General features: G+C 44.8%; 1 protein-coding gene across 1 annotated transcript in view; it reads left to right on the top strand.

Moving 5' to 3' along the window:
- Positions 1–4,679, top strand: part of EGLN3 (egl-9 family hypoxia inducible factor 3) — a 28,215-nt gene extending 23,536 nt beyond the window's left edge. The window contains exons 4-5 of the mRNA XM_044765477.2: positions 895–968; positions 1,798–4,679. Of these exons, the coding sequence (XP_044621412.1) occupies positions 895–968; positions 1,798–1,829 (106 nt within the window). The 3' untranslated portion in view covers positions 1,830–4,679. The remainder of the gene's footprint in view (positions 1–894; positions 969–1,797) is intronic.
- Positions 4,680–13,333: the final 8,654 nt, after the last annotated feature.

Genomic DNA, 13,333 nt, shown 5'->3' with positions numbered 1-13,333 from the left:
CCACACAGGGTTGCATATTAAATGTCAAATTGGAATGTGCCCTAGGTGAGCAGGTAACTAATTCTACCACCAAATCTGCTTGTGGCTTGTTTAATGGGGTACAGTAATTGGACTGTGTCATTCATGCCAGAATTCCCTTCTTGTTCCTAGTCCTTTGATGACCAAAGTCACAAGGGAAACGTTAGGAAATGTTGATGGGAAGCCCTTGAAAAAAAAATCAAGTGCTATAGAAATTCTAGTAGCTAATAATAATTGTAAAATGAAACTTTTTGAAAATTCACGCCTGAAATGATGGTTATTACAGTCTTTCTTATAGATGGAATAAAGGAAGTTAATGGGAATGCAGTAGATAGCTTGAGGGCATCCGTTACTCCATTGCATCTTTGCCTCAGTGTCCAAAACTAAAGAAAGCAAGCCATGCGTTTTAAGGGTCCTGTCATTTAAATAAGTTATTCTTCAAAGCTTCACCCAGATGTCACCTCCTCTTCTCTGTGCTTTCCCCACCAACTTGGGTTTCCCAGTCTTTGGCAGAATGTCTCCCTTCTAGTCCTTTCTGTGTAGATCATCTTGACTTGTTACATTATTTCTTAAGTCGCCTGTCTCCCCTGCTGGAGCCTGTGCTCTTAGGGAAAGAGGCAGATGTATTCGCGTGGTCATTTGAATTCCCATTGCCCAGGATAATGCCCGGCACATACTTGGAATTCCTTACATATTTTATTACATTTAAATAGAATTGAAACCAGAGAAGTTTATTTTAAATTAAAATTAGGATGGACTTCTAATAATAGAGAACACTTTAAATGTTGGCTTTACAAATGACTCTCATGTGAGACTTACAGTATTTTTAGTTTTTTTGGTAATATTTTTAAACATATATCTGCTTATTTTTCACAGATACGCTATGACTGTTTGGTACTTTGATGCTGAAGAAAGGGCAGAAGCCAAAAAGAAATTCAGGAATTTAACTAGTATGTGTTTGATATTTTTCTGTGATTTTTGATCAAATCGTTCCATTTTATATATATTCTAATATACTCTGTTCAGTCTCAGCTGTGGCTTAGCTTCCTATAATGACATCTTGATGGGCTTAATCCTGAAACTCTGGCCTTAGCTCTGCTGGAAAAATCAGACAAAAAGGACATCCCCCGTGAATGCCCACTGATTGGTGACCGTTTATAATAGATGGGAAAGAGTTTACTTGTTATCATTAATATTCACCTATCAAACATAACATTAAATTTTGCTCATGATTTTGGCACATGAAGGAAATACATTGGAACCCAGCTATAATGGTTAATTTGTTATATTGGTATGGGACCATACTCTCAATATAAAAACTGGGCTCGTGTAATGTAAACTGCGTATGATCTAACACCATTCCTGTCCCATCCAGTCAGTATCGTAAGGCAGCATTTCCCAAATGGTGCTGTTAATCGGGTAAGTTGATTTGCAAGAAGATATATTCCTGGTCTCCAAAATGTGGGAAATATTACATACTGTATCCCTCTCTTGAAGAGTCACAGTGCTCATTGGCATATTAATCAAGAAAAAGGAATCTAAGAAATCCTGCAGTAAAGTTATAGGTCACCTTGCCTAACCCATGACTCATTTGTACTGAATATCTATTAATAACAAAGAAAACACTTTTTGCTAAGCCCTATCGGGAAGCACTTTGCTCAGCTTTGTTCTGTAAAATGGGAAATATTTACTGGAGGCTTTTGGGGTGACATTTGTGACATTAAACTCATCAGATCTGGCTCCTTACCCTCTTCATTTTCTTTTCTGTCCCCAACCCAGGAAAAACTGAATCTTCCCTCACTGAAGACTGACCGAGCTCTGAAATCCGCTGGCCTCATTCCTTTTAGTAACAGTTCCTGAATTCCCTTTAAGAGTTGAGATCCAAAGAAGGCCTCTTCAGTGACTCGGTGACAAGAACCCCCCCTATTGCTTGCATCATTCACATCCCTGTCTTGCCAATGGTACTTTGGGTTTTCTTGCCAAGACCTCATCCACCTTCAGACACTCTCTTTGCCAGATGAACTCATTTGCTAACCCCAGAAATACCTGCAGACGACCTAGCTGGCCAGTGGTTTAACTGATAGCTTTGGAAATACTGGCCATCAAAAGAAGCGCTTGGAACCACGGGCGAGGGAATGAATCCTACTTGCACTTTATGTATGCTTCCTGATTTGAAAGGAGGAATTTGCAAAGAAGAAAAATGGTGACAGATGCCACCAAGAGGCATCATTGAAGCCTTAACAGCAGGAAACAGAAATTTGTGTCATCTGAACAATTTCAGATGTTCTTAATCCAGGGCTGTTGGGGTTTCTGGAGAATTATTACAACTTAGTGACGTTATTACCTCTAGAAAGGGCTGCTGTCATAGTCATCAATTTTTAAGTATCCTGTGGGTAGACACTCCTTTTTCTGGTCCTACAACCTGGACTTTCTGTCTCTGCCTCATTTTGCTGAAAATACAACTTTCTGATCACAGATGACAACACCATTTATTTTCTGTTTTTACTTCTTACTTAGAGAACCTAATTCCCCAGAGGCAAAAACTAGACATTAGTCGTTTTGCTTGCTTTGTTGAAATGGAATTTGAATTTAAGTTAAAGGGAAAAAATCTAGCTGGTAGTTTAGAGTCAACAAGCTCTGATGTCAAAAGACCTGGGTCTACCAACATGCAATAAACATGTGCATCTTGAGCAGTTTGAGAGTGGAGATGGAGTTGGGAATGTGGGCATTCCTGTTTCTCAGTTTTCCTTTTTGAGGAACTCACCCTTCTCTTTAACAAAATAAGAAAATAACAAAAAGTAGGCTGTTGTATTTTAAAAAGGAAATGGAAATAAAACAAAAAATCCTGAAAAGCTGTTGGAGTTCTTCCACGTTTTCTGTCCCCAATAGCGTTATTTCAACAGACTTGACTCTCCAGATCCACTGAGATTGGCAGTGTGGCCAGAATCTTGGAATTTGCTAGAACTGTGGAAGGTTCTACTATTGCGGTAAGCACAGATAATGCTGCCTCAAAAACTCTGTGTCAAGCACCTATTTTATGAAAGTTACTCTTCCTAGGTTTCAATTCCATTTTCATATTTTCAAAATCCCTTTAATTTCTTGCTTGAAAAATCCCATGAACATTAAAGAGCCAAAAATATTTTCTTTTGCCCTTTACAGCTATATAGACTTTCCAAGAAAGAAGCTTATTTTTTCTATTTCTGGTTTTGGAAAGTTTCCAGATAAGACTTGTTTTGATTTTCACGATGGCTCTATTTTTTCCCATAGTGCTTATCAACTTCTCACTTACTATGTAATTGACTTATTTATTATGTTTATTGTGTTGTATCCTTCCTCTAGAGAGTAAGCACAATGAAGACAGGGATTTTTGTATGTTTTTAATCAATGGAATGTATTCCCAGCACCTAAAATAGTGCCTGACACACAGTAAGGGCTCAGTAAATACTTGTCGAATAAAGTCGCTCTCCTTCCTTAGCGTTGTAATGGTTTGCTTCATTTCCTCCATCTTTGGCAGGAAGGGCTTGCTAGAATTTTTGCATACACATGTTTCTCTCATTGTTGACTTACAAATTTAAACTCAGAGTTTTAGAATGCTTTGGACATAGTGTCATTTCATATTTGTTTACCTGTTTGAACAACGGTCATTGACCACTATGAATCTGAAAATGGAACAAAGGAGAATTCTGCCCTTCGCTATCCTGGGACTGGAGGAGTGATGTGAGAGTAGCTTCAGATAGGTCAGAGTACCTTCCTCCTTCGGAACAATTTTGAAAAACTTCAATAGGAGAGAAAGAAAGAGGGTTGTTTATTAGGAATTTTATATTTTGTAAAATTGTAACTTTTTTCCCACAATTACTAGTGTCATGAGAGTGATAGTGACAATGTTCTGAAAGAATATCATGTTCCAATAGTATGTCTTGTATCTTTCATTTTAGTCAATATTTTCCCTTGCCAAAAGATCTGACCTCTTAGGCCTCGCTTATTCCTTTCAGATAAACGTCCTATAAACTAATAAACAACGTAACAAATCAATTTTTAATGCACTGATTTTTCATGGCTGACTTTGAGTCCTGGAAGATGAATCTGGAAAATACGACTCTGATAGTGTCTGCTTTTTGCTTCTCTCTTTGACAGCCCACTTAGGGGAGGATTCAGCCTTGCCGAAGAAACGTTATTTGGCAAATAATCTGATCAATTTCCTGTATATTCCTGGCAATGAAATGTTAAGAGCCTACCTCAGTGTTACGTCACCTATATAGTGCAGAGTCCTTGGCAGGAGATTAAATTTTGAACCAAAGATCCAATTTCATGGAGATAAAAAGTCTTACCTAAGTGCATTAAATAGATCTGTAGTAGAGTAGTTAATACCAGTTAAATGCTAGACTGTCTGAATCATGAATTATCCATTCAGACATGATTTTGTTTTTCTTCTTTAACTTGGGTTTTTCAGAGGCTGGGTCATCCTAATTTCTTTTGGCTTCTCAGTCTTGAAATTTCCTGTGTTTTAGAAAGCAATGGTGGGAAACGCCATGCTGGATCAGCAGTTTGTATAAAATAGGAGTTTGGACGTGTCAGGTACTTTTGTGTTTTATCAACTATGAGGACAAGCACAAGGGATGTTCTTGGTAAAGTTATTTTAAATAAAAATAATATAAAATTGACATAGCTGCAATCTTGACTCTTTTGAAAGGCGTGAAAAGAATACTGGTTAGCAAGGTGGTTAGAGACTTGTCAAAACAGAGTGAAAATGAGTAGTTGTATTCAAAACGAAGCTGGCTATAATTGAACTCTGTTGGCTAATAGATGCTGCTTTATATTAAAGACCCCCTAGGGACTGGCCCCATGGCCAAGTGGTTAAGTTTGTGCACTCTGCCTCGGCGACCCAGGGTTTCGCCAGTTCAAATCCTGGGCGCGGACATGGCACCGCTCATCAAGCCATGCTGAGGCGGCGTCCCACATGCCACAGTTAGAAGGACCCACAACTAAAAATACACAACTATGTACTGGGGGGCTTTGGGAGAAAAAGGAAAAATAAAATCTTTAAGAAAAACTACAAAAAAAGACCCATTCTGCTTTCAGACCGTCTACACCCATCCAGATGTGACTTTTCATACGCTGCTGTCTCACCATGTTGGTAGTTTAGGCCCTTTGCGAGTCTGCATTTACCATGGCCTATCTCGTTCACATTTGCAAGGCCAGGATCAGAGGTTCATGAGATAGGACGATTGGTAAGATGATGTCACATACTCAGAGCACCTATTATGCCAGCCTGTGCTACGTGCTCTCAAGTGTTTATTCTTTGCAGCCACCCTGAGACGGCTCTTCCTCTTTCCAGATGAGGAAGTGTGCTCAGAGCAGTTAGGTGGCTGGTCAAAGGTTACACGGTGATGGAGCAGCAACCAGGCTTTGATTCCAGACTTCCAGCTCCTCCATCCTCATTGTCTTTGATGTCTCCTTCCTGCAGAGGAGATGCCAAACAGAAGAGCAGGAATGAGTGGTGTTGGGAGAGGGGGAGCATTAAATGCTTGCTGCTTGATATTTTTACATTATGTTTTGGTTATCAACAAGGGTTTCATGCCAGCATCCTAAAGGAAGGTCAATTACTCAAAATAAACCTCATGAGCAGAAAACACCAACTTCTCAGTTGAATTCTCACTTGACTTTGTGATGGGGTCTTTCCTGCATGCCTCACAGGATTGTGGGGGAATCTGGGCTATGTGGCCAACACTGGCCTCTCAGGCTAATGCTGAGCAAGAGCTGGATGGGGTGTGCCGTCTCCCACAGAGCACAGTGAAGCAGTGTGGGCCGTCTGGAAGCACAAACAGATTGGGATTTCCTGGGTGCAATTTGGAGGCCTCTCAGCAGATCGCAGCACATTGGGACATTCAGACGGTGTGCAAGTGGCCCTGCTCATGTCCCTATGCCAAAGCACTCGGAGGGGAGGCAAGGCAGCAGATCTTTGTTTCTTATTGATACACCTAACCTTCCAGTTCAGGCTTGGGGTAGAGCTGAGGTGTCAGTGGAGTTTTGATCCTGACAATTCTCCACCTGATAAATGGAAACTAAGGGGAGAGACAAGGCGTGCCATCTTAAGGAATACTTTATCACCACTGAATGACAGCAAGTAGAGATTTATAAACACTGTTAATTTTCAAAGGCATGAGGGCAGTTTCTACCCACTCTTTTTAAGGTGGCTCCTAGAAGGATATCATTTTCATTTCTTTAAAACAAACAGCTCCGGGGCTGGACCCGTGGCCGAGTGGTTAAGTTCACGTGCTCTGCTTTGGTGGCCCAGAAGTTTGCCAGTTGGGATCCTGGGCACAGACATGGAACCGGTCATCAAGCCATGCTGAGGCGGCGTCCCACATGCCACAACTAGAAGGATCTACAACTAAAAATATGCAACTATGTACCGGGCGGCTTTGGGGAGAAAAAGAAAAAATAAAATCTTAAAAAAAAGTGATAAAACACAGCTCTTTTGCTCCCTTAAATACTGTGAAAGACTATGAGTGTTGAAAAAGCATCACATTTCTTTCTTGAATCTTGTTAGTTTGACTTTTGGTAAACTTAGCACTTAAGAGAGTCAGCTTTTTTGGAAGTAGTTGCTGCTTATGCTCCTGAATGCTGAGATTTCTCAGAAAATTTATAAAGACCATTTCATGATGTCTCTTTAAAGTTAAGAGAAACATCTCACAGAATGGCTGTTGTGTTTTATTGTCACAATTTTGCATACAGACTTAAGAGCAGTTGTGAAGTGAAATTCATTATTTTAGGAGCAGATAAACACTGGGCCATTAACAGTTTAACAAGTCGTCTTTGTTCTGTGCCTGTTTCTGGAGGGAAATTGGCACCTCCCTTATGACGATGCGGATGTAGAGCTGGAGACAACTTGGGGCTGAGGAATAGTGGGGACTTCTCACTTGGCATTCCAAGAGCTTCCAGGGCAATGGGAGTTGAGAGAACAGGTCTGGGTGTGGTAGGCCCGTTTGGAAGACAGCTTTGGAAGCATCCCAAATTCCCGTGGGATCCCAGAAGAGCTGTAGGTCTACAGGGTGGGGGATGAGGGGTGGGGCTGGGGGGTGGGTAGCTGTTCCTAGTGGCCAAGAGCCGGTTGAGGATGAAGGAAGCAGTAGTGAGCTGCTGAGGAAGGGCTTAAGTATTTGCCAATTACCTGGATTTTGAAAAGTTCATTGGAGGCCAGGTTACCTGCCTTACAAATGCCACGAAGTAGGAATTCCCCAGGAACCTTTTCCATTGACCTTTATTTTTCTGAAAAGGTAATAAATGCACTTGGGGAAAAAAATCAAATCATTTGGAAAACATTTAGTGGGAAAAACATCTCCCCACCAACAACAGCCCCTTGGTCAGTTTCTTCTATATCCCTTGAGGGTTATGGGCCCGTCCTGGAAAGTCAGCACCTCCAGACGGGCCCTCCTCCCGTACGGTTGGCACTTTGCTGGGTCATTTCCTCTCATTTTTATGCTTATTCATCCTGTGGCCTGTGTTCTCCTTGACATGCCCTTTTTTTGTCCACCCTCCTGTGGGGAGAGATAACATTCTCAGGACTTAATTCTCATCTGATAAGTTTTATTTTTAACCAAGCTCTACATCCTTTCCTCTTTGCCTCTCGCTTTCATGAGCCCACACTCTTCTCGGCCTTTTCTGGCTTTCTCCGAAGGTGTGAGCAGAAAGTCTGGTTGCAGTATATCCCGCCAGGGTTCTTCTGTCCCCAGCAGCCCCTCAGGGTACTGGAAGCCTGGATCTGCTTCCAAGCCCAGGGAAGCTTTCTCCTCGGCACACATTCTGGTTTTTCACTGGCCAATTCCCTCTTACCTTCTGCCTCCCCTCTGGGCTGTCTGTAAATTTCCTTTTGTCAGGAAATTCACGTTATCTTGATAAAGGAAACACGCTTTACAAAACAAGACAGCTGTGACCCGCAGTGATGAGCTTGGACTGAGGCTCCCGTCAGCAGTGGCCTTGCAGCTCCTTCAGGCTCCCACAGTGTGACAAAGCCATGACTTGACCTGATGATTCTTGGATTGAGATGAATGGAAGCAGCCAGTGTCCACCCAATGGAAGGGAAAGGTTTTGTTTTGTTTTGGTTTTTTGCTTTTGTCATGAGACCTCTGACTGAGCCTTTCCCAGACAAGTATGTTAGGAGTAAACTGTGACCTCAACTACGTAAGTATATATATATATATATATATATTCTTTTTTTTCTCTCCGACTTTTGACACACCACTCCCCCCCCTCCCCAAATAGGACCAAATATGGTTATGGCTGAGAGTTTTCCAGCCAACACTAGGGTGAAGAGGAAGTTTCTAACCTGGAGAGGGGAGCCGAGTCTGCGGGGACTGGCCGCATTCCCCAGGGAGGGCTGTGCATGGGAATGCTGCTCGGGACTTGAACTGCACGGCCTCCAACTGCATTTCGTTCTCAGTGGACCCGTTGTCTCTCAAGTATCGCTTAGCTCTGTCGTGCCTCATGTACACAGTCACTAATAGGCACTTGGAAACAAAAGCTAAAAAAAAAAAAAAAGATCCGTGATGTAGCTTCGCAGGCTGGAAGGCTACTAGCAAAGGATTTAAGAAAACTACTAATAAAATGTAAGCACTTTTTCGTAGTGTACCAACCAGGGGCCCAGCAGGAAATGGATGACACACACAAATTAGGATATTGGAGGAGAGTTCAGTAACAGGACTTTTGCCCAAGGTGGGGAGGGTATAGGGAAACCACGCGAGAGAGTGCGGTACCCAAGGCTGTCACTGCAGGTGGTGCCCCCCCAGGCAGGACAGTTTGTGGAAGGAAAGGGAGGGAAGCAGTAACTGAAACAGAGAGGCTGCCTAGGGAAGCTCCCTCACAGGATCTGGGACCTTCACAGGAGGAACCCAGCTGCCCCACGGGACCCTGCAAGAAGGGAGCCAAACACCCCGCTCTCTTGCTTCTTTTTCAGAGCTCCTGGAGCACACCCTTGGCTAGGCACACCTAGAAGTCACAGTCAACCAAGCCCATTGACAGAGGCACAGGTCAGGCTCTGGTGGCTCAGAGCAGGGGCATACGGATAGAGTGGGGACGAAAAGAAGATTGTCAACACAATTGGCCTCCAGAATTCTACAGGATGCAGCCCTGCCCGTCCCTCAGAGCCTGTCTCTTACTCCTCTTGCCCTTGTTTGCTATGTTCCCACTACACTAACCTTTTTCTGTTCCTCAAACAAGTCAGGCTGTTCCTGCCTCAGGGCCTTTGCACTTGCTCCCTCTACCTAGAGTGTTCCCCTACTGCTTTGCATGGGCAATGCTGGGTCATTTAGATCCCAGCTCCTTCAGGAGGATTTCCACTCCTAAAGTTCCTCCCATCTCACTCTCCAGTCATTCTATCTCACTATTCACTTTTATCTTTACATTTAAAAGAGTAATGGAACAGTTTTATTTTTTATTTACTTCTTTTGCTGAGCAAGATTAGCCCTGAGCTAACATCTGTTGCCACTCCTCCTCATTTTTTGCTGGAGGAAGATTAGCTCTGAGCTAACATCTGTGCCAATCTTCCTCCACTTTACATGTGGGTCGCTGCCACCGCATGGCTGACAAGTGGTGTAGGTCCCTGCCCAGGATCCACACCTGCGAACTTGGGCTGTGGAAGCAGAGCATGCCAAACTTAACCACTACACCGTAGGGCTTGCCCCTGGAACAGTTTTATTTTAAAATGTCAATATTCTGGGGGCCAGAATGCATTGATCTGCAGAAGGCGCGAGTGACCGCTCCACTGGAGAGGTGGTGTTCTTGCGCTCTTCACCATGGCCACCGGCACCGTATTTATCTATAGGGCCCTACAAAATTTCCCCCAGGAGCTTCAGAGGGGTTTTCCCTCTGCTCCGATCGCCATACCCTGACTCATTCTCACTCATGTGGATACAGAGCAACCAAAATTTGAAGTGACGACTTTAGTTCCCTACCCAAGGAATTGGCTTGTGGCCCACACCAGTGGATTTCCCTTGTCTTTCAGAAGGGCCCCACCGCACTCCTTTCAGGTACCATCGAACAGGGAGTGAGCCTTGAAGAGCCAAGTCTGGGTGGGAGCAACTTGAAGACTGTATCATCCTTGATAATTCATAGTGAGCTTCTGCAGCATGATCTCATTTAGGAAGGGGCCGGAAGCTGTTCGTAATGGCCTTCCTCCAAGGACCGTGACTTCCTGACATAAGCTGGCAGCCAGTACACATCTGCCACCATCGGACAGGGCAGACCTCCATTCTGATGAGTGGGTCAGAATTTTTTCATGATCATCCTGTTTTTGAGGACAGATGGTTTTGGGTCGGGCGCCAGGATTTTGCTCCAAGTTCTGCTGCTGACTGGGGGGCCACCATGCTTATCTTCTAGATAGGGCTTTCGTAGAGCTTGGATTCAAGGGGAAATGCCATGGACAGCCAAGAACAGACCAAGAACAGTGGAAGGCTCCCTGGACTAGCACTGGAAGCAGAGAGAGCAGCCAGGCACTAAGAAACTCTCAGGGCAGCCCTCTGCCTCTCTCGCCCCACTGAGGAGTTCCTTTTGGACCACAGTACTTTAGCTATACAACTTTCCTGCTATATAACTTTCGGACTATGTGACATTCCAGCTGCTTTCCTGTTTCCCCATTCCCAAGAGAAGAAAAGGATTTTCAAAGTTCCTCTTTTTGGTCCAGACCAGAAATCTGGGCTGACTGACCTGTGGTCAGGTGTCCACCAGGTTCTGGGTGGAGGGGCTGGGGTCGATTCACACTGTTCCCTATAGGGCTGTCTCTCTCAGAAGAGGATGTGGGCAGGACAGGCCCTTCCAGATCACACAGGGCCACGTTCACTCTTGGTCTTTGTTCAAAGCAGAAGTGAAGTAATTCTAATTACTCCACACTTAAACAAAAGGTGAGAGCTATGTTTTACTAAAAATACACTTAAATGGGGGTAGGCTGCCTATTGGCCTCTTTGCATGTGCACTGATTTATGAGTCAGATTCACTGTTTGACATCCGGGCTCTGAGACATGAGACGCAGGAAATAGGTTTCGGTCAGTGGAAGCAGAGCAGAAGGAGGTGGGCTCAGGGAGCTGGGACAGCGGACAGGGGCAGAGGGCCGGCGCCCTGCTGGGTGGCAGCAGCTGAAGGCACTTTTTCTCATTTCACACCCTTTCCCGCGGTGGGCTCTGCCTCGTGCCTCACTTGCCTCGTGGGTAAAGTGGAATGAGAGTGTGAGTAATGCCTGACCCTGACGAGCACTGAGAGCTGCACAAATTAGATCATGTCTCTAAAACCCGCACGGGAGGCTGGTCTAGGGGTGACCCATACAAATGAAAGTAATATTGTTATGAAGTTTCATCTTCAAGGAGAACAGTTACATCATGATCATTTCTTTCCCTATTCAATTATGGCCAGCTGCTTCTTAGGAAAAAAAAAAAGGACTGCATTTACTGTAGGTCCTGCTTTGTATTTGCCCCAAATCCCAGCCACGTGTTTCTCCTGCCCACAGTAGAGAGCCATGGAAATAGACAGCATCATAAAACAGATATTTCAAGGCTGTGTGAGCCCCGCCCCACCCTTTCTGGAAGGCGAGGCATTGGCGACATTTAACCACCTGTAAGGGCTGAGCTCCTTCATAGCTGCTGCTCCTTTTCTGAACAAACAGCCAAGCTCAGCTGGGAGGCATCCTTAAAGGTCAGCTCCTCCTCCCTCCAAAGCTTGAATTTCTCCCCATGCATCACTAGTTGTGCCTTTTTTTTCCTGCAAAACCAGTCACCACACTTGAAGCAGACTGAGCACCCACTGCCCATGGGGTAGGAAGAGTGGTAATACAATGGCTGGAGGTCTGGCCCCATGAGCTGGGTCCTCCTGTAGTATTTTCAAGCTTGGAAAAGGTACAGCACTGAGATAAGGGGAAGAAACCCTAGCCACAGAGGTGAGATGCTCAGTTTTGACCTTCTTGGGTAAATGGTGCTGCTTTTTGGATGATAAACAGCACCGACAGGCAGGGAATGCTGCAAGCAGCTGAACACAACTATGGGCGCTGTGTGTCTGTGAGATGTGGGTGATTCGCTCAGATGCTGAGACAGCACTGGCTGCTTGGGGTCTGACAATTTGTCAACAATACTTCATAGCAACCTGACAGCTAGTAGAGAGGCAACATGGCATATTGGAAATAATGTGGACTTTGGAGTCAGGCCCGATTTTGAATTCAAATTCAACTGTTTCTAACTGGGCAACTTGTGTAAGTTATCTAACCTCTATGTGCCTCAGTTTCCTTTCCAATTACCTTGCCTGCACTCCCTCTAATGATTATATGATAACCCATTTACAAAGTATTTCCGGTCCCCATGAATCTGGGCTCCACCAGCTTAGAGGACAGATGCTTCCTCCATCTTGGATGGACAAACGCTTCCCCGAGGAGGCACAATGATATTTCTATTGAATCTGAATGTTGGGAGAGCCACTTGACCATTTGTGGCGTCAGAAGTCATTACCAGGTAAACGGGCAAAAATGAATAACAATACAACCCAGTGTAGACTCGAGTGATGAATGAAACTGTCAAGGGGGAGTTATGGTCTATGCTGCCCAAGAAGAATTCAGAGAACTATGGATGGCAGATATCCAGAGCTCCCCCTGGGGTCTGTCTATGGACGACCATGCTGGTAATAAAGGTTAACAGACAGCTCTAGCCACACTCCCCAGGCAGCACTGCCTGGGGCTCAGCCCTAGTGAGAATGCGAGTTTAGGGTACTGCGCCGCGTGAAGAGCCCAGACAGCTGTGGAGCTGGTTGAAGGAAAAGGCGGTGCCATGGATAGTGAATAAGTTACAGTTACTACTAATATACTGCCTCCCAGCGCCAACTCTGCCCGTCACTGCCTTGATAACGGAGCGAGATTCTGTAAACATTTCTCCTTTGCTGTCGGCCACAATGCTAAACTTTGTCAGTAGAGGGCGCTGGAGGGACATTCCAGGAGGAAAAGGGCCCCTTCTGTTTACAGTGTTTCTGTCTTGCTTGCCCCATGGTTGTCCCAGGAATACGTGTAGGACACTTGGTGCCACCTACCCTCTAGCAAGTTTTATTGCCAGTCCTCAGCCCATTGCTCTGCCTGTGGCACCCCACGGGAGGCTTTCTGCTCAGTACCGTCGGCTCACCCACTTTGGGCCAGCTCTGGCCCCTGCACCTAGGGCGCTTCTCCATCCTGTGGGCTGCAGCCTGGTCCTCAGGAAGGAGATGTGAACTCCAGCCTGGGGAAGGGGCTGCTCTTCCAAGTTTATTCCTTCCCTGGCTACTCTTCCTCAGCTTCAGGGTATTCCTTATCCATTAG

The sequence above is a fragment of the Equus asinus genome, chromosome 2 (genome assembly GCF_041296235.1).
Source record: "Equus asinus isolate D_3611 breed Donkey chromosome 2, EquAss-T2T_v2, whole genome shotgun sequence".
Taxonomy (NCBI): Eukaryota; Metazoa; Chordata; class Mammalia; order Perissodactyla; family Equidae; genus Equus; species Equus asinus.
This window is presented reverse-complemented; position numbering and strand designations above follow the sequence as displayed.